Source organism: Abrus precatorius, unplaced genomic scaffold (assembly GCF_003935025.1).
Source record: "Abrus precatorius isolate BTA unplaced genomic scaffold, Abrus_2018 Scaffold8, whole genome shotgun sequence".
Lineage (NCBI taxonomy): Eukaryota > Viridiplantae > Streptophyta > Magnoliopsida > Fabales > Fabaceae > Abrus > Abrus precatorius.
Genome location: NW_020874428.1, coordinates 36,953,196 through 36,974,656, shown reverse-complemented (window position 1 = coordinate 36,974,656; position 21,461 = coordinate 36,953,196). Strand labels below are relative to the sequence as shown.

The 21,461-nt window shown below is 33.0% G+C and overlaps 3 protein-coding genes across 6 annotated transcripts; all 3 read right to left on the bottom strand.

Moving 5' to 3' along the window:
* Positions 1 to 2,792: 2,792 nt before the first annotated feature.
* On the bottom strand, positions 2,793 to 5,086 carry LOC113846947 (HVA22-like protein a). The gene is made up of 5 exons (XM_027475727.1): positions 4,826 to 5,086; positions 4,548 to 4,574; positions 4,263 to 4,385; positions 3,245 to 3,488; positions 2,793 to 3,158 (listed from the first exon to the last, which is right to left on the bottom strand). The coding sequence occupies exons 1-5, from the start codon at positions 4,885 to 4,887 to the stop codon at positions 3,102 to 3,104; spliced, it is 513 nt and encodes a 170-aa protein (XP_027331528.1). The 5' UTR covers positions 4,888 to 5,086; the 3' UTR covers positions 2,793 to 3,101.
* A 1,260-nt stretch (positions 5,087 to 6,346) lies between these two features.
* On the bottom strand, positions 6,347 to 8,613 carry LOC113847454 (transcription factor bHLH47). Of its 4 annotated transcripts, none has more exons than XM_027476583.1 (5): positions 8,410 to 8,613; positions 7,981 to 8,082; positions 7,383 to 7,501; positions 7,126 to 7,253; positions 6,347 to 6,867 (listed from the first exon to the last, which is right to left on the bottom strand). In XM_027476583.1, exons 2-5 carry the CDS (start codon positions 8,025 to 8,027, stop codon positions 6,481 to 6,483), a joined length of 681 nt encoding a protein of 226 aa, XP_027332384.1. In that variant the 5' UTR covers positions 8,028 to 8,082; positions 8,410 to 8,613; the 3' UTR covers positions 6,347 to 6,480. The 4 variants fall into 4 exon arrangements, with proteins under 4 accessions (XP_027332384.1, XP_027332381.1, XP_027332383.1 ...); XM_027476580.1 differs by having other exon boundaries at positions 8,414 to 8,566; XM_027476582.1 differs by having other exon boundaries at positions 7,981 to 8,224; positions 8,410 to 8,559.
* An 8,994-nt stretch (positions 8,614 to 17,607) lies between these two features.
* On the bottom strand, positions 17,608 to 19,842 carry LOC113847600 (transcription factor TCP14-like). Its single transcript, XM_027476799.1, has one exon. The coding sequence runs from the start codon at positions 19,480 to 19,482 to the stop codon at positions 18,286 to 18,288; it is 1,197 nt and encodes a 398-aa protein (XP_027332600.1). The 5' UTR covers positions 19,483 to 19,842; the 3' UTR covers positions 17,608 to 18,285.
* Between the last annotated feature and the right edge of the window lie 1,619 nt (positions 19,843 to 21,461).

Genomic DNA, 21,461 nt, shown 5'->3' with positions numbered 1-21,461 from the left:
CAAATATATTAATTTTTCTTTATATTTTATTATAAAAATATTCATAATCAAACAATTGAATGAAAAATATGTAAATATCTTGTTAGCATAAATTTTATAGTAAAATAAAAATAAAAATTATTAACAATTAGTACATCTAAAAATAAATCTACTTTTTATTATTAAGATAAAAAAATACTCAATTATTTCTTATAGAAAATATTAAATAAAATATCAATTAGTTTAGACTTAGTCATTATTTGGCTTTTTTATTTAAATATTGTAAATTTAAAAATAAATTCTTAATATATAGTTTTTTTTAAACTATTTTCTTGTCTGAGGTGTGTCAGTCTATGTGGCACTAGCTTCGCCAATGCGGCTAAGGAAAATATTAAATTTTTATTTTTTTAAATAAATTTTGTCACAAAAATTGTGAAATAACCAGATTGTGACATGTGTCAAGCTTTGTAAAATTTCACAATATGATTGGCGAAATTAATTGTCAGTTTTGCCATACGCAGTGCAAAACTCTGAGATGGTAACATGTGTCACAATCTGAGTGAGTTTCGGCATGAAAATTGCACAACTTGCAGAAATTTGACATGTGGCACAATTTTAGACTATTAGACGAATTTATCTTCATTAATTTTAATAACATAATCAAAACAGATCTGATTTAAATTTAGATACAAATCGTTACCACATTTAAAATAAAAATTAAATTACTAATATTCTATTAGCAAATATTTTTTTATTTACATATAAATTCAAATTACATCTTAATTAAAATTTTTATAATTAGATATCAATTATGATTATATTAAAATTTAAAAAAATAGTAACATAATACAAGAAAATATTTTTTATATTTACATACAAATTACTATTAATTTTTTCATGTACTATATTAATATTTTTAAATTCAATTAAATTATTTTAAATGAATGATTAAAAATATATTACATATTTATTTCTAAATTTAATATATTTTAGAAATTTTTAAAAAATATTACAATTATTAACCATAAATATTTTATTATATTAATAAAATTATAAAAAATAAGATTAAAATCAATATAAAATACAAAAATATTCCATGTGCAAAAAATATGTAATATGATAATAAAAAATCAATGCTTAAAATTACCCTTATTCAAAAATACTTCTACATACATCCTCATTTAATATTATTTTAAAAAGCATTTGTATTTAAAAATTAGTATTTACAAATTATATAAAATATATAATAAATATTAATACTACTAAAAAATAATTTTAACATTTTAAATCAATTTCAAAATAAGATTAAAAATATTTTTTTTTACTTTGAATAAAATTTAAACGTTGAAATGTATGGGCATAAATATTTTTAATTTTTAGATTAACATTATTTTTTATATATTACAAAAAAATTATATAATGTAAAAAATATATTATTTGATATGATCAATAATAATTGTTATTATTATGTTGTATTGAGAAATTTTATTTTTTAAAAATAGTGTAATATCTTACAATAGTACAATAACATGTTGTTATATTATAATATAATCATGATATTTTATAAATATATTATTATTATGACATCGATAACATTTATAAAACTATAATACTAGTTTTTACTATATAATATAATATTTTTAATTATGTTAGGATTTAAATTTATTTAATTAAGATGTAATTTAAATTTATATGTAAATAAAAAAATAGTTTTTAGTGGAATGTTAGTAATTTAATTTTTATTTTAAATGTGGTAATGATTTGTATCTAAATTTAAATAAGATCTGGTTTGATTATGTCATTAAAATTAATTAAGATAAATTCGCCTAATAGCCTAGAACTGTGCCACATGTCAGATTCTTGTAAGTGCAATTTTTACGGCGAAATTCACTCAGATTGATTTCGCGAATCATATTACTAAATTTTGTAAATGTTGACACATGTTACAATCTGATTATTTCACAATTTTTGTAACAAAATTTATTTTAAAAAAATAAAAATTTAATATTTTCGCAATCGCATTGACGAAATTAGTGCCACGTGGACTGACACACCATATGTAAGGAAATAGTTTTAAAAAAATCATATATTAAGAATTTTTTTTAAGTTTACAATATTTAATTAAAAAGCCGTCATTATTTTATATTTAATAAAAAATGTTAATCCTTCAATCAATCAAGTCATGAAGACAACGCACAAAACAAGTTCCTCATAGTCAGTGTATTTCTTGGTTGATAACTTAGTTGGAAAGGTAGAGGTACATCAAATATGAGAATCAGGTTCAAACCTTGTCCTATCCTTCTCCCCCAATCCCTACCCTCTCCCAAGACCAAAAAGAAATAAAAAAAATACAATTTTGTATCTCCACTTGTCTCTTATGAGATAAAGGGGAAAGAAAATCATCTTTCCCTTTTCTCTTATTAAAAAATACGTGTACAAATTAAAGGGAGAGGGTCATCTCCATTTGCTATATATATAAAAAAAAAATTCAATTGGAGGAGAAAAATGTGCATATTTTATAAATTCCACACATATTATGAGACTCAGAAAATGGTCGAATCTTTCTTTCTTATCAAACCATCTTGTACATGAAGTAGAATTTATCTCCAAATTCGAATGCAGATAAACCATTTTGGACAACAACATTAAGTGCCTATTTATATTAAAATTACATAAGAGCAATTTTAATAAAATTAATTTTAAACCACTAAATATAAATGTTTCTTACGGGAATATGGAAACTATGACGGAAAGAAAATGAAATTAAGAAAAATGTTGTGTAAATAATATCGGGATCAATTGTGGCATTAGAAGTTTGCATACCTATAAACTTGATGACCTATTAATAGTGTGGGCTTTTGTTTGTGTCGAGGGTATAACAAAAGGGGAAAAAACTCAACGAGTTTATGCTATTGTGCCAACATTATCTATATATACCATTGGTGTCATCGCCATTATATAAAACATTCATGACTAACTCTAAGATATTACACGATAATAAAAATAAAAGGATAAAAAAAAAACAAAGTATCTCCTCGGAGAATTAAAAACAAAGATCAGTAACGTGGTAAGATTTACATGAATTCCCATATCCATAACAGGCATAAGCTACACGATTGCACTCAATATGTCTCATCATACATCGAATAATAACCGCCACCCCCTCTTGATTTATCAGCCTGCAAAGTGATGGCACCATTAGTAACAGGTCAGATACAATAACACAGTAAATTCCGCAATAACCGATTATTACAGATGGAAATACCCTATGGATCAGATTCTCGAAAGCTTCTGTTCCATTCTCTTGGATGTACTTCTCTGCAGCAGTTAGAATGTCATCTGGCTTTCCAAAGGTGTCCTTTTTCCTTGGAACATACCAGATGTTAATGGTCTGAGGATTGACAAATAAAGGTCTCACATAATGCTCATAAACGTAAGCAGCACCACTAAAGTAAGGCAGGACCAGCCAGCAGGTTGCAATCAGCTTTGCATAGGGCCATATTGGAATCCTGAAACATATGTTGTGAAAATTCAACCAAAAGTTTAATCCTTTACCCTTGCTCTTCTAATTTCAAAATATACTCATCAAAACAGAACTCTTACAAAACTTGCGGAAAATGCATTACAGGAATTCAACATTCTCTAGTTACATTGTACTGAAGTCTTTTTTTGGTGCCTTCTTAATACCTCTAACAGTACAAGCATTATTACTCGAAGTACTTAAGATAGCACATGCATGATCACATTCTATAACACTACTAACCACAATGGAAAGAATGAGGCATTAATTTTGCAGCTCAAATAATTAGAAATCCTAAACAAAGCTTGCAGTCAGATTCATTAGTGTCTTTAACATATCTTCTCATAAAGAATGACTCAATGTAAGACAACAATAATTGATGAACCTTCAGTTCAGCCTTCATAGAAATTAGAATAAAGCCATTGCTGAATGCTGACACAAGGACAAAGATGTCAAGTGTGAATTCTATTTGCATTGCCAGCCAAGCTTGGCTACTATGCACTTAACAAGTAAACAATTTCTTTTCCCATACTTTTTCTCACCGTAAGTTACATCCAAATTAACTATCAAAACTCTAAGATTTAATGAATAGCACTATATATTGGCTAGTAGCAAAAGTCACCCTGCACATAGAGGTACCTTTAAAAAACATGCACAAGTTGCAAAGCCTAAAATCTCAATTCTCAAGTTTATCATCACATTTAGAAAGTATTCATTCATTATGCTTTCACAAAAGAGAACAAAAAAAAAAAAAAAAGCGTACCATTCAAGAAGTTTAGCAAAAGTGAGTTCAAAGAGGGTGATCAAGGAATACAGAACCCAGTAAGTGAGCCACTGCTGATCATCAACAGGAGACTTGCTCTCAATTGCCCTAACTGAAGCATATCTGATACACACAATAACGAAACCCACACCAATCATGAATCAATCTATTCTATTCTAAAAAACACTAGCTCGACCTATCACGACAACGAAATAAAAACCAACAGTAAATTCAACAAAGCACATCCTGTAATAAGGAACAGAGGGATATTAAGATTGTGCTTACAGAGGATAAACAAGACTAATCACAGGCCTGCAACAGAAACAAAACAAACACGAGTTAAAAAAAAGAAAGAAAAATTAAAAAAAACAATCACATTGATACAGGAAAACAAATCTGTGATAGCACATTGAACAAACAGGGTTAGTTTAGGTATTCCAGTAAGATGTGAAGCAAGTAGCCTATTTTAGTGTAGACTTGCAAAACGGTTTAGCGTTAGGGTAATTCGAATACGATTTGAGGAAGAGATGGTATTGAAACATAGAAGACGACGAAAAACATACCCGGCAAGGACATCGAAGTTTTTGAGAAGCACCTTCAGGAAATTACCAGCCCCAGATCCCATCTTAAGAAGTGAGTGTTTCTGTTCCCTCTGCTCTGAACTTGTTTGTTAAACTCAGCTAAGGGAATGAATGCGTGTGTGTGTGTGTGTGTGAGAGAGAGAGAGAGAGAGAGAGAGAGGAGAACAAAAGCAGAGACAGGTGTGAGAAAAAGTGGGAGCGGTGCTGAGAATGAGAAGAGAGAATTATTGAACACCGTAGCGTGGCTTTCTGGGGTGGGGAGATACTGTTCTTGTGCACCCCAGACTAGAATAGTAACTTCTTGTCACCGTAGGATTGGGGATTGGGCGGTTTTGATTTCAATCGTGAATGGGATGGAATGCTGGATCACCGTGGTCCTTCGTCGGTGAGTGAAACTTTGTATGGGTCGGTCACCAAATGAAGATTCGCTTACGCAAAAAAGAACTCAAATGGAGCCTTTATTTCAACGTAATTACGAAATTACTGCTACCTAAATTGTTCTTCCCACTTTTCCTTTTTTAAAAGAATCCACGTATAACTATTCAAAAGCAATTTAAGATAGGGGGTTTATCGTATCTACTTGTTACGTTTTTAAAAAAAATCAAGAATTGTTATGTTATCGTTGAATGTCAATTTAAGAGGAACTTCATTTTAAAGTTTTAAAGCATATCAGATTTATTTGAGGAAAATGAATTTAATTATCGGTTAAATCCTATTTAACACTTGCACTTTATATTTATATTTGATCATGTTTATTTATATTTTTTAGTTATGTATGTCACATCCCACACTAAAAAAAGAGAGACAGCATTTGGTGTCCCTATAGGAGTCCAACGATAATTGTTAAAATAGCATTTCCGTTCAACCCCAATTTAATCTCATCCCACAGGAATAAAGATAAAAAGTAGTGGCCAGTTCATGCTATCCTTTTACATTGAAGCAAAAATACACATGAAGAAAATAGAAGGATAAAATAAAATAATTTTTTAATTTATGTAAATATGATTAAATTTAATTTTAAGTTTTTAATATTTTTTTGAATTAATTTCTTTTAATTTATTAGATTGAATTGTTTAATTCTATAACATGACATGTGTTTAAACATCTCAAACCACTTATCACTTTAAAATATTTATTAATCTAATTTCTAAAGGCATGTTGCATTACTATTAAAACGATGAGAAAGACAATTTTAAAATTAAGTATCAAACCAAAAAAGAAGACTAAAATTAAATTTACTCATATTTGTAGGACAAAACATATTAAGCTTTAAAATAATTATTTTCCCATGTTAAGTCCGGAATAAAATTTTCTTCCCAAAGAAAAGCCAAGGCAATATAATCCCAGAACAGGGGAATCCATTAATTTCTAGCGCATAAACATCAGACATGGTTCCATGAGAAACCACCACAAACTGAGTAACTAGAGGCTTTCAGCCCAAGAAAACTAAGTAAAGGAGAATATACTAACTAGAGCCAAAAATTAAAACCCAGATAAGGCCAAACAGAAATGATTAAAATTCTTAGATCATTGAATATATATAATTTATACATGGAAGGTCCACAGCAGCATTGCTAATTTGCTATTAGGCAACCAGTTGTCAGGTTAAACCAATACTGAAACTGTAACTCTACAAATTAATTTGAAGTTGGTTGCTCTCCTAGCAGCTGTGACGGCCATGAATCTGCTGGTGTGGGATACCTGGCATGTGGTTTACTAACAACAGATGTAGATTTTGGCGTAAGCTCAATGACATTAGGAGCTTGAAAAGCAGCTTCAAGATCTGGACGAAAGGGGACAACCAAAACTGCAGATCCTTGCTGCAAGTTAGGTTCCGCAGTGGGCAACTGGAGACTGTGTCCTGGAAAATTTGTCTGCTCCAATGGATCAAGTTCCAAATGAGGAGGTACGTTCAGGTCAGGTGTAGATTGAGCCACTCTTGCCTGTATCTCACCTTGCAGTTTCTCAATTTGAGTTTCTAGGCTGCAATTTTCCTCTTTCAGATCATTTTTCTCCATGGTCACCTGCCCAATGAAGAAAATCATGTCATATGATATACAAACAGATACGAGAATATTGTGTGGCATCAAAGCATCAACTTCCAAAATACAATGAAATGCTAATCAGCTTAAGTAACTGGTCAAAGATTGCTTAAAAAGGGGATTATTTCATGTCACCTAGCATATGATAAAATCTCTTTGGAATACATGTCATGATCTAACATGCAGCACTCTAAATCTAAATAAGGGAAAATGAAGGAGGAAAAAGAGTGTCAATCTTACATAACGAGATTCAGACAACAGGGTAACATTCTCCTTCTTGAGGGACTCAATTTGACAGAGTAAGTCTTTAACCAGCCTAGCAGCTTCACACAATATAGAAGCCTTTCCATTGTTCTGCTCATTTAGATCTACACCCACACCACCACCAAAAGACCCCCCCCCCCCCCCCCCCCGAAGAAAAGAAAGACAAAAAGCACTTAATCTAGATGTAAAGTTTGAAAATATTCAAGATACATTATAGTGGCACAAAAGGTTACCTAGTGCATTGGCCAGATCAAGAAAGAGTTCATTCAAATGTTCACGCTTCATTTTCTCCCTTTCAGCCTTGTGAACTCTCTTGGGGACTTTCCCTTGGTTCATTTTACCAGAAGAAGACCTGAAACAAATCAAATTTACAAGAACTGAATCCAGAAAAGGAACTTGTATTTCGACATAAGGTCCTTATGCTAGAGACAGCTAGAATGTAGTGCTATTAAATATTAATATTACATCTACTAATACTTCCGCTGATGCCACCACTGCTTGTTATCAATAGTTCTAGTAAAATTTATAGTTGCCGTAACAAGTATAGCTAGATGAAATAACTAATAACTCTATAGTTTAAACGAACAGAAGAATAGATATTTCATATTTACACTTGCATCAATTCAACACATCAAGTGCTTTAGACCGTGTTAGAAAGTTTTCTCCACTTGAACCAAATAACTACAAAAGGAATTGCACAATCAAGAAACTGCCAGCACGCATGAAATTCACTAGAAACAAGAAGCAGCAAGAGCAGATTCTGTAAGTATGAAACTACATATCAGATTATCATTTTGAGTGTGTGTTCATGAAAACATTAGAATCTCTAACCTGTTTTTTGATGTCTCAACCACTGGAGCTACACTTTCTGATCCCATATGAACAAAACCAACTGTGCCAGTAATCAATTCTTCCAGCAACAAAATCTTCTAACTAAAAATAACAAAACTACTTCAATCTTGTACCCCTTTTTTAAAGTAAGGACAAGTAAACCAAACACCCAATAAAGGGAATGATTTTGTGACTGTCAATGACAAAGTAAAATCCGTGCTTCCAGATGCAATCAATTCGTTCCCTTGCAATCCCATCAGGGAAAAAAAAAAAACCAAATTCGTAACTTGAATTTCCACAAGTCATATAAGCCAAACAGAGCATCAACAAATTCCAAGGATCAAAGATTCAAACAGATAACGACCCAATACAATTATAAAAGAAGAATACTATATACATGTGCACAGAAAGCAAAGTGGATTTGCTTACCTACCTCGGGGAAGACGATTCGGAAGGAATAGAATTGGAATATGATATGTTGTGAATCGAGGTCGAAGGATGTAGAGAGTAGGAAGCTAGAAATGGAAAGGGATAAATTTGGGGGAAAATTAAAATTAGGGCAGAAGAGAGAGAAAGGAAGATTGATTTTTGGCGAGGGAGTGTGGCGGGAGGGCACCTGTCACACGAAGGCGCGTGGCGAGGTCGTGCTCCTTCGCTGCTATCAACTAGCACCAATGAGTCCCCACGTGATTTTTCTTCGTCCCCTTTTTATTTTATTTATTGCAATTTCTATGATTACTTAAAAATTAAGGACTTAAAATAATTATAATGATTTGTTATATTAAATATAAATATAAATATCGATAATTATTGCTTTATTTAATATATATATATATATATTAATTCTTAAAAATAAAAATAATCATTAATATAAATATATTTATTATAATACTGTAAAATTAAAAAAAATATATATATAATTTAAACTTTATAGACATAAGACTAAATATTTTATTTGTTTTTCATTTTATTGAAATTTTATTGGATTAAACTTTCACAGTAAAATTAAATTATTTTTCCTTCTCCAATTTTTTTTTCAAAAAAAGTTAATTGAAAAACACATTTTCATTTATTGATAGAAGTTATTTGATTTGTTGCACTACTCCACGACCCACCGTCTATTTTTTTTTAAAATAATCATTTTACATAAATTTATTAATTTTATTACTATTATAATTAGCAATTTAAAGCGCTGTGTCTATCTTCTTATTCTTATTTTGGCGTTTGAGTCTAAGCAATTAGCAAAGCAAAAGTTGATGGAATCTCAAATTACTTTGCTGGTCATGCCCTTGCACGGATAATATTGTTTTGATCAACTAATCCTTTGTCTTGCTTATGTAATTCCTCACTACCAACTCAACTTTTCATAATCCATCTCACCATCGAAATGAAACAATGCAAATTTTAAATTTTATCATCCACCTCATCTTCCATTGGGATTTTTTATTATTAGAAAATTTAATGTTTCTGATATTATTAGAAAATTCATCGAATATACCCATGAATGTGATTTTTTGAATTACAAATTTTGAGTATTATTAGCCAATTTCTCATAATTTATATGGATATTTTAAAGAAAATAAAATATAATACTATATGTAATTATTATTTATAAAAAGATTTCATTGAATAAAAACAGATAAAAAAACAAAACATTTGAATTAAGAAAATATTAAAATAAATCATTTAATAAAAAAATATTTTATTCATTAGTTTAATATATTGAGTCAGAATTTAAAAATTAAAATAAACTAAAATTACAACAATTTGAAACTCTAATTTACTTGGAAATAAATCTTTAATGTGATATGGAGTATCCACATTTTAAATAAAAACTAACCAAAGGTAAGAAGTAATATTTGAGGGAAATTAAAATTATAAAATGAGATCATAAAAGTATTGTGACTTAACGAGAAAGAAAAATAATTTAAAATGTTATCGTTTAATAATAAATATATAATATAAAAATAAAGCTATGAGTTAAAGTTATATATAACATCTAGAAATCTGCTCCAAAAAACATATAGTTCATAGGAAAAGCACAAATAATATTTATTATTTAAATGAAGAATAATATTTTTTTCACTTATTATTTTTGTCATAAAATATAGGAGTTAAAGTATAAAGATTTATGCCTTTGTGATCAGGATAATGTTTTCTTTATAGTTATTAGGATAATGTTATTTACACATAAAAAGTTGGTTTTGGGGGAAAATTTTTCTGATCATTATTACCTATTTATCCTTATTTTTTTTTCTTTCTTTTATTTGTCAGATTCAATAATAATTTACATTCCACTATGATCATCTGTATAATAAAATTATGTATAACTAGTTTTTTTTTATACAATAACTTAATCATATTGGATTATATATTTTTCACTTTATGCATGAATAAAGAAACATGTAATTCGATAAGTTAAACTCCAATCCTTATGTTATTAAAAGATTTAAAATTAGGTTTATGAATTTTAAATGTTTATAATATTTTTGATGAAAAATTTCTTAAACACCGGCTTCATGTTCGGTTTGACAATGGTGCTGTCCTGAATTATTATTACATACGAACCAAGGCGTGTGGCCTCCACAGTGATGCATTGAATCAAAGCTTCACGGTTTTGGCCAAACGTGTGGCAACCACCGATGAGAACCACAGGATGTTCTCCATGTTCATGTTTGCCACGTCATCGTCTATTTTCCTTTCACCTTTTTCCCACACAGGTTGTTGTTTTTATTTTCATTTTATAAATTGCTGTCATTAGTAGTAGACTTTGTAACTACTTCCAAAAGCTGTGACATTAGCTACAACAGTTACTGTCTCACTACAGGTATCAGACAAACGTGCTGGTGCCCAAATCAGAATCAATAGTAAATGCTATTTTAAAGCACCAGATGATGTCAATCGGCACCTAACCAGTAGAATGTTGGAATTTGGAAACAAATTTATATTCAAAAATTAAAAGTAATTTTTTATTAAAAATTATGTTAAATATATCAGATATTATGAAGAATGTGTATATTCATATTTTTTTTATAATTTTTATAACTAATATCTTAAAAACGCTAATTAATATTTATTATTAAATTATTTATAAATATTGTAGCTGGTGCTCAGAGTGGACCCAAAAGCCTAGCAAAAGATGTGTGGAGAATTGTGGCATCACAAAGCATAAGATAATGGAAAATCAGCAAAAACCTCAAAGCTGAGCAAAGTGGCATACATGGCTGCATGATTTCAGATTACCTAGTCTGGAAAAGCACAAGATCGGAGCTCACAGAGGTATACATTTGTCATCACAATTAAGAATTCTGAAGGGAACATCACAAATTCTGACGGCCATATATAGAGAAAGATATATTCAAATTACTAAACGTAGTTAATACAATTTTATGGCAGTGACGCACTAACAGATTTGAGTATTCAAATGGTGCTTACCAGTTGCTTCTCTAGTGCATGTGAAGGAAATTCTTATGTCGGCATCAATGATTTGTGACTTTGAGGGATCTGTCCCAGAGTTGACTTCAGATAAATGCATAAAGTATTTAATCATTAGCCTAGGCTCGTGCATGATGTCTGAAATTTACTAACACTGATATACATTTGATCATAATGACTCAGAATTATAAAATGGTATCAATTTATTTATTCTTTTATATACACACAAAGTTTTGACAATTGATTGGGTTTAGTAGGAAACAACCAACCAAATATGACATCAAACATACAAAACTACCAAAAGGCTTTACTTAAAAACATGATTGACTAGTTGAGCTTTGCTGTTTTGGTGCTTCCTTCTCGTGGTGAAAATAAAAGGCCTATCCAGCATCAGTAAATCAAAATACACAGAACAAATCATACAAGTAAAAAACTTATAAATAAATTTTCTAGTGAATTAGAAAATTCAGAAAGTAGAGGCAAAAAAATATCTACTTTTTATGTGGTCCAAGCTTCACCAATCTAATTTTTCACTGGCAGCAGAATATCACAATGATCTAGGTGTGTGGAAGAATAAGGAGAGAAATAATCAAGTGAAGGAAGGATAACATCAAGGAAAGAAATAAACACGTCTCACACGTGCAAGTCTTATTGTATAGCATGTTACACGTGTCATGAATAGAGTAAGGTGATACGTGTAGCATGTCATGGACTATGGAAAGTAGCCTGCCATGCCAGCAATGTAGGCTAGGATAAGGAGCACCCCAGTTTAAATCAAAGTTACCCTTGGTGTGAGTGTCCCAACAACAACTTACACCTTGCTTGCACAGAGCATCCTTCATATTCTTTATGCAAAAATAGCAGTGTAGAATTCTGAAGCCAGATTGCTAATCATCACACTGAAATAACCTGACGTGAAGGTTGAAGCAAATTAGTATGTTAGAACATAAAGACCAGTTAATAAATCCAATCTCTGTTACTATAATGCTATAGGTTGATCCAACTACAGCTTATCTTTTTCAATGGATCGACTAAAAAATATTCTTTACAGCCTCTCTGCATCCTGCAAACCGTGTGAAAAGTACTAAACCAAAGAAAACACGATCAAGAAATCTTAAGGAGAAGATATGATGATCATCATACTTTATAAAGGTAAGAAAATCAAAATGTAGTGTATTAGGAATTTTGTAGCTTAAAATTGAGCGCATTGCTGGCATTTTTCTTATAAAGTGGAAAGTATCGTTAAAAAAAAATACATTTATTTGCAATATAATATAGAAAAATCATTAATTTTAACCAGGAATTTAACGGTGAAACTAAGATCTTGTAATGATAACATAAACGCACAAATGACTAAATTCTAAATGGATAAATGGACCTTGCTGTCAAAATCTGAAAAAAAGGAAGAAAATAGTGCTGTAAGGATAATCTGATCTACCAAGTAACAACTGCATTATTGCTTCAGTACAATTAATGCAATGCTATAATGAGGCTATGAATATATACCTTTTAGGCTGAACCTCCTAGACAATTTATGCAATAACGCAGTTAAACATTTCAAATCTCCATTTCCTTTGATGTTTCGCAGAAGCAGGACTCACTTTGAAAGTTAGACACAGAATTGTCCTGATCTCTTCATTTCTTTTTCCCCACTTGCGAGCTCAACAGTATGTTCCCCACTTGATATGCACCTAACCTTTCAAAATCCCAAAGAACACTAACTCTTGCTGCCATTCTATACAATCCTGAGAGTGAGAATGGCCTCTATCTAAGTTCTGCAAGTTTTCAAATATCTATAGAAAAATTTTCCACAGATCAGATCACGCAGCTTATATAGGATAAAGGAAACAACAAAAAATCAAAATTGAGTGCGACAATTAGTGAAGTTTTTTTGTTTTAATACACACGGGGGACTTTATATTCATAAATACGAGCCTGCAAGGACAAAAAGATTCCCTTATATTGCCTTGTTTAATTAGCAGACTAAGACATCTAAATACCTGCTGAATAATGGACTTAAAATCTTCTGGTGATTTTTTTTATATCATTATCTTATTCTAAAGTCCATCATCAAACGTATGAGTTGAGGTCTCACAATTATTTGCAACGCTTATCAGAGCTAAGATACCACAATGTTCCCCATTCATACACACCGACTTAAAAGACTAACTAAAATTGTCTAAATACTCAAGCTTTGTGTTATATATCGTTATTTAAATCCTATATTAGCATCCAAAATAGTACTAGAAGTACCATACACATACCATACACATACATAAACATAATTTTGTGTGTGTTCGCAATTGGACTATAACGGAGCAAGAAATAAAACTGGAACTACACACACTACCTAATTAGAAAGACAGGCAAAGTTCTCATTTTGTTTGATCAGTTTAGAGTCCACATGCTAGCTGCACCAGGCCAACAGCTAGGACAATACCTCGACTCGTCACCAACACTACATGTGAGGGATGTGACTCACTGTTTGGGCAACTGCATTTTTGCATTATTGTACCTCTTCAACTATCTGTTGTCACTATATATACATAAAGAGGGAGAGAGAGACACGCGCATTGGTAGTCTAGAGATTAAGGTTATACTATAATATATATTAGCATTATTATCTACTATAATATATACTAGAGACGCGCATTATTGTACCTTCAAAGAAGTTTTATTTTTCAGTTCCCTCCTTGATAACTAGGAAGAGTGCACAAATTTCTTAAATGCTCATGTATAACATAAAGCGCATATTATTAGCTTGTTGCACCCTGTAATCACAGAACAAGCGTAACTTATTGCCCCTCCTTCTTGCTTTCCTTTTTCTGTATTACTTATATAAGGAATAAAAGAAAATGAGCACACATCTATTAATAATGAGTTTCCAGGCTTTGTTCGTAAATCTGACAACTGAATGTGAGACTTTGGAATCGAAACATATATATGCTCTTTTATTTCTTCATAGTGAATCAATCTTAATAAGCTCAATCATTTTTTTTAATTTCAAATTTTATGGGGTGTTCTTTAATAATCAATACTCAATTTGTTGAAACAACCAATCGACATAGTGCAAAGAACACTCGTGCTTGAATAGGTTTATCTATTTCTTCAGTTATAGCAATTTATTGTATTTCACATGGCTCAATCTACTATAAATTTGAGTAAATTAACATGATTAATAAATCATTTGATTTGAATATAGGAGATATGTGCTCTTCCAACTTAATCATAATTTCATATATGGATAAATTTTTCTCTAAATGCACCAAAAGCAATAAATGGCAATGGGCCAATTTATCCCTCCTACCCAACATGTTGATGCAAAGTGCAAACATAGAAAGCCAGCACACACAACATATGAGTGGACGTGGTGGTGGTGGGTCTATACCTCTAATGACTTATGTCGAAACCAGTAACCACCAACCTGTAGGCTAAACGCCAGTAAGGAAGCACATGGTTGTGCCTCAACATCTATCATATTCCCCTCAGAGAAACCATGGCAAGATTAAGAGATTTTCTGGGCCCAAACAAAGGAATTAGGGATATTATGGGCCAAATATATAGAATCTGTTGCTTCTTAGCAGGTAAGTTTGCAGCCACTTTTGTGCCCAAAATCTAGCCGACTTGTTCACCCTTTACAGAAATTGGTGGCCTATATGGTCTAACTCATGCTATATATTTTTTTGGGATGTAAGATTTACTTAGGGGGACCAATCCTGTAGCTATGTACGGTGTCATTTATCAGATTCAGATCCATGTGACCAACCATGTATGGGTACGACCCAGGCCGTATTTTTTTCCCACTTCATAGTGAAGCTAAGGCACCATCTTAATTTATACATTTACCTAATGTGTTCGAAAATAATATTCGTGACTAATCAAACATGTAATTATCTTACATAACAATGATAAATTAAAACATGTCACGCTCTAATATATACTTTTAAAACATTGATTATTCAATAGGCATATCCTTTTATCTTTTTTATTCCTTTTAATATTAATGTTGATAAATATTAATTTGGTACCTTTTTATATTTAAAATGTTTGAATTGTCAAAAATCAATGTGTCAGACGTAAAACCAAGACCTCATATAGATATTTTCAGAAAAAAGAAATTGATATCGACGCCAGAGAATTGTCAATTTTCATTCTATAAAAATGAAAAACCTAAATATCCAACCAAATAATGTAGAGATTTGAAAAATGTATTGATATTAAAATAATAGCATAGTAATTACTAATTCTAGTTAATCATACGCTTTAATCTTTCCCGCCAAACAGACTAGTACATATTGTCCCATTTTTCTTTCATAATTAAACACTTGTACAAGCTACCATAATAAGAGAAATATCTAGTTGACGCTAACTTTATATTTATATTTCTTGCAAGTGTCAAATAACTTGATAAGAAGATAAAAGAGAGAGAAAATAAGCATAATTTTTTTAATGGGTGTAAAAAATGTAAAGAAAATGGTGTAAAAAATTCATACACAACTAATTTCATCACAAGAAGAACGAATTTTTTTTTGAAATTATTTAATTACTATCTTAAATTTTTATTAATTATGTCTATATGTATTTAGCCTATTACGTTTATGCAAGAATTACAAAGATAAATTTTATTAGACATGGTGCATTTTATGATCATTACATCAAAAGACAGAAAACCCTATCGATATATGTGGGCTTATCCATTCGCCACAGCAAACTGCGAAGCATGGCCAACAAAGAAGGACCCTCTTCTAACTTTAGATGATGATTGAAATTTAACAAAGGAATATTATTGAAGCTGTAAGTGCATGATGTCTTAACTGAAAGAAACAGCAATCTTTCAGCTTGTTCGTTTAATACAACATATTAGTTACGTCCCAAAGCACTGCGCACGCATCATAAAATTCTACAGCTAATTGTATATCATCGATTTTCTTTTATATATAGAATATAGAATTGGACAATGTAGAAATACTTCATCTCCATTCTCAAAATATATGAAGATATATACAAGGCTTTATATATCATCAGACTTGGTTATACTTCTTCTATGGCTAAGTGGTAGTACGAGAAACGCTAGCTTATTCAGATCTGATTCATGATTTGTTTTTACAACTCTATCTAGTGCTAGGTGGGAACCATCTTTCCAGTGTCATTATCAACTTACTGTTTTGTGCCCGTAATTGGAACCTCACCAAGGTACCTTATTCCATTGACCATTCTCCTCAAGTAACAAATTATATTAACATATCAATCATATGAGGGCTTCTCTGATTTAAGAAGCATATATATGATTCCATGGCTACTTTACACTCGTGTTATTGACATGATCTCCATAAAAAAAGTTAGCTTCGAATCCTATTGTGCAGAACAAAATTCATAGTGGAGGGAATATCCTAATCCTGCTTTCCGCTTCCCTACTAATTTTTATCCCATCAACATAGATGTTACTTATCATTTTAGTGATGGTATATTATCAGATTCCAAAAACACAATAATAAATAATATTAAGAAAATTTAAAAAAGAATGCGATCATAAACATATGATAAAATGTTAAAAGCAAAAAATTTGTCTAGAAAAATATATTTATTTTATAAAATATATAAAAATGATTGAGTACAGTTGTCTTTTAAAGTAATTTAAATAATTTAAAAAGCATATTTAATGTTATATATAAACATCCAATAAATAACCTCCTAAAAAAATCCTTCTCCATATATATTAGGGCAAAGCCTGCAGAGGGAGGAGGAAGACCCATATGGCATTTGGCAACAGCGTAGTTGAAATGGTTTTGAAAGGAGAGTGTCACTAATTAACAAGAAGAGGAAGGGAAGGGCATGAAACATGAGATTCCACGTTTTGCCTTTGGTGAGTAGAGACCCAATCATGCATTGAATAGGAGCATGGCCCATGAAATGAACGGTCCTGATTAATGGAATGGTGGGGCATATCCCAGTAGGGTCATTAAGACTCACCATGGATCTTTCTGTGATGCCAGCAACTGCTCCATTAAAAGGGCTGAAAGAAAATTAAAAAAGAAAACAGAAGATGGAGAATGATCCACCTGTTTGTCAGTGACATTGTACATTGGTTTGGGCAATAACCAGCAGCCTGACCCCACCACCTGAGCCAACACCTGGAACCGATAAGGTTTTGACCCCACCGTCCTATTACCCCCATCTCTCTCAAAAATCTTAATCATTGATGCAGTAAACCTCGAGATTCATGGCAGAGATTTAGAATCAGAATGATCAAAAAGCAATGTAAATTTAATACCACCACTATATTTTACATTAGTCTTGCGGTAACACTGTTTCATCCCTTTTACCACACGAGCTCAGTGGCCCAGAAAGAGAGAGAGAGAGAGAGAGAGAGAGAGAGATGAAGAAAAATATAAATAAATAAAAACCCAAATGCCTGTTAGGTAGGAAACTTAGCGGAGCTCATGGAATGGAAGTGAGTCGTTTTCTTCTCTTTAACATAAAAAGCATAAAATTACAAAGCAATTAAAAGACTATATATATGAGGAGGAAAAAACTTGAAAATAAAAGAAAGAAAATTGCACAAACAATGATGATAAGATATCGTGTAGTGAAATAATAACTCAAAGAAGACATTTTTTTACCAAAAAAAAAAAGAGAAGCAGGCAGCCAAATACCCAATAGTGTCATCTCCCAAACCCTAAAAAACCCTCTTCCCTTCTCTCGGATCCCCCTCCCCTCCAAAATATTAATCACACGAAAAAATTAATTTTGGGAATAAATAAAACTCAATTTCGAAGATCAACCAAACCTCACGTGTGTTAAACACATCATCATCAAACTACTACACAAGAGGAAGAAGAAGAATAAGAAGTTATGGTGATGATGGATCCTCTAAGAGTGGTGACTGGTACTATCATGTCGATCATCACTTCCACCACCACGATGTGATTGTGACCCACTTGCCTGAGACTCGGAAACTCCTATAACAGGACGATAAGGGCTAAGCCCAGCAAGCATACTCAAATGCCCTTCATTCATATTGATATTTCCAACTCCACTACTTCCCCCAACACCACCAATCCCAGAAGACCCAAGTTGCTGACTAGGCAACAACGCCATGGGGGTGGGAAAGTTCATAAAATGCAACCCACTAGAAACTGTGCCTCTATACAAAGCACTATTATTAACCTGTGGGAAGGTCCATATAGGATCACCGCTCATAACTTGGTTATTAGAGGAATTTGCTACCATCCATATATTCGCCGGAATCTGAGCGTGACACGTCGGAATAGCCCCTGCACTCGACTGCAGCAGATAACTACCCATTTGATGCTGCGTGGAGGACAAGTCTTGTTCCACGGGTCTTCTTTTTCTTCCCAAACCTTCTTCGGCGCTTGTCTCCGACAAATCCAACGTGGAGGAAGAGGGAGCACCGTCGCGGAGTTCTTGCTTGGCCTGCAACATGGTGGCGGTGAGGTTGTTGGATTGGAAATTGAGGAGAGTGGTGGAGGTGTTGGTGTTGCTCTCCGAGGACAAGCCGATTCCCGGGAACAAGGTTCTGCGTTGTTGAACGGAGAAGTTGGGGTTGAAGTAGGAGGATCGTAGCTGAGATGGCACGGACATGGAGGACCCAGAGCTTCGGAGGGAGATGTTGAGGGAGGTGAAGTTCGCGGGGATGGTTCCCGTGCCCGTGGCGGCGATGACGGCGGGCTCTGCCTGTTGGAGGAGCCACTCGATGGTTTCGCCGTCGGACTTGTGTCCGAGTTCGCGGGTGAGTTGGAAGACTCGGGCGGCGCAGAGCGCCGGCATTCGGATGCGGCGGCCACGGCCGTCGACCTTGGTGTGGCGGTCCTTGGTGGAGGTTCGTTTGGGCGGTGGCTTTTTGATGGCAGGTTCGGCTGGCGGCACCGGCACGAGCTGGTTGGATCGGGTTGAATTGGATGTGGTTGGTTCTGCGGAGATTGCTAGAGAAGGGTATGGGGAGGAGGTGGAGCATGACGCTGCTTCTTGGTCTTCTTTCTTCTCGAGGAGCTGGAATGGGAAGTTCTGGCGGTGGTGATGGTGGTGGAAGTCATCGCCTCCCTCCATGATCGCATGAGTGTGTGTGTGTGTTGCTGTGTTCGTATGATTGTGTGTGTGTTTGTGATCGTTTTTTTTTTTATGAGAGAGGTTGTGATCAGTGAGTTTGTAGTTTAATCTGTGTGGTGGGTCTTTCTCATCAGTGACTATATTTAGGGGAGGATATGTGTGTGTTTAGTTATTTTGTTTTATTTCTTGGTGTAAGGAGAGGAATTTGCTTTGAAATTGATGGGGTTTAGGAGAGAGAGAGAGAGAGAGAGTGGGGGGATAAGGGAGAGCTGGGAGGGCAAGAGCTTTAAGCAACAAAGATAATGAGTGGGAATTATATGGGTGAGCTTTAAAAAGCATGATTTTTTTCAGAAAAGAAATTGCTTTGTTGTTGTGTTGATGAGCTAGCTTTTTAATTATAAGTGAATTTGTACTGATTTTAATTTTATTTTTATTTTTATTTTTATTTTTGATTTAAATTGTTGGAGTTAGATGGAAAGGTCTTGAAGGGGAAGTGGAAAAATCAGAGATTTGTGGGTTTTGAAAAATTGTGTGATGGAAGGGAAGGGAGGGGTGAGTTCCCTTTTATTGTGGTTGGACAGCGTCTTTGGTTCAGACTCCACGTGAGGTGCTCTTTTTATCATTCAATCCATAAAGACAATGGTGGCCGATGTGGGACCGATCCCAAGTCAAAAAATTGAAAGACCTGGAAAGGAAATATTATCGAGCGGGTCCCGTCTCATTCAAGTAATCATTTCGTTTTGCCTTTGGCCTTTGCCTTTTGTTCTGCACCTTTGCTGGGGAACTTTGGGATTCCTCAACTCAATCGCCCTTTCAACTTTCCTATGCCCCTAATTAGTTTTGTTTCCCTTAGTTTCACATCAATTGCTACCTCTTCCCATCATTAACTCTTATCATTCTAATGCTTACAAACACCCTTGGCCCCTAGCCATGACTACTCCTTTTGGACCATCCCATGGATTATCCAAAATTAGCTTCACGTTCATCACTTTTGCCTTATAGGTATGTTTAGTTGTCTATCATCAAATGCCTTAATAGGCATGTTTAGTTGCATTGAGATTACATGCGCATTCCTCTCAATCAATTCCTTTCTCAATTTAACTTCTAATCCAATCAAACACAAATATATAGCACCACAATATATGCTTAGCATCTTTCAAGGATTTCAGGGAAAAGGACAACATATATACATGAGGAATTTTGTAGGCACTCAACATATGCTATTGCGGGTTATCTTCTTTAGCCTTAGGACCACAAGAGGCACATGGAAATGGATCTAAATCCTTGTAAAGTTTCAGAGAGAACAAGCAGTCGCTATGTTGTTTATATGGGAGGTCTATTTCAACATTTCTATTGGTTAGGACTCGTAAGTTGGGGGGTTTCCTTCTCTTGAGGTTGAGGCTGACACTGTTCCTTTTCTGCTCATGTGACCAAACTCTAGAGAACCCAATTTCGTTTTCTTTGCATTTATGATTCGCCTCTAGCTAGTTAGTTTCTTGATATAGAACTAGTATCACTAGACTAGCTCGGGAAAAAGAAAAAGAAAATAAAACTAAGTCACACTTCGACTCTGTGACATGTATGTGAAACAAATGAGGCTTACACGTATATATTGAACACGACAGTGAATCTTGATTTCTCACCCTTCTCCCCGGGAATATATCTAAGTTTTTCCTTTTCCCATTTTAGTTTCTTCGCGGTTATTCTTCTAGCTAGCTACTACATGCAATCAAATGTTTGTTTGTTTTTTCATTACTTTGAATTTTGAAGGGTGAGTAAAATTTTGAACTGTAGTTTAGTTAGTCTTAAATTGTGAAGTTGCTAGATCAGTTATTATCACATGCAAGGGCACCTTGTGGATAACGACAAACAACACTTCCCTTACTGAAAATACATTACAGAAAATGCATTGCATATATTTATCAAGTAATTTATTGTGATATTGCTGCAAAAGTAAAGCATGACAATTCAACGCAAAA

Excerpts from the sequence above, each read along its gene's own strand:
- LOC113846947 (XM_027475727.1), bottom strand. The coding sequence starts at position 4,887 with ATGGGATCTGGGGCTGGTAATTTCCTGAAGGTGCTTCTCAAAAACTTC. Across the intron at positions 4,386-4,547 it reads ATTAGTCTTGTTTATCCTCT|ATATGCTTCAGTTAGGGCAA; the intron begins GTAAGCACAATC and ends TGTGTGTATCAG. Across the intron at positions 3,159-3,244 it reads TCGAGAATCTGATCCATAGG|GCTGATAAATCAAGAGGGGG; the intron begins GTATTTCCATCT and ends ATCACTTTGCAG.
- LOC113847454 (XM_027476583.1), bottom strand. The coding sequence starts at position 8,027 with ATGGGATCAGAAAGTGTAGCTCCAGTGGTTGAGACATCAAAAAACAG. Across the intron at positions 7,254-7,382 it reads TGATCTGGCCAATGCACTAG|ATCTAAATGAGCAGAACAAT; the intron begins GTAACCTTTTGT and ends GTGTGGGTGTAG. Across the intron at positions 6,868-7,125 it reads TGTTGTCTGAATCTCGTTAT|GTGACCATGGAGAAAAATGA; the intron begins GTAAGATTGACA and ends TTCATTGGGCAG.
- LOC113847600 (XM_027476799.1), bottom strand. The coding sequence starts at position 19,482 with ATGGAGGGAGGCGATGACTTCCACCACCATCACCACCGCCAGAACTTC.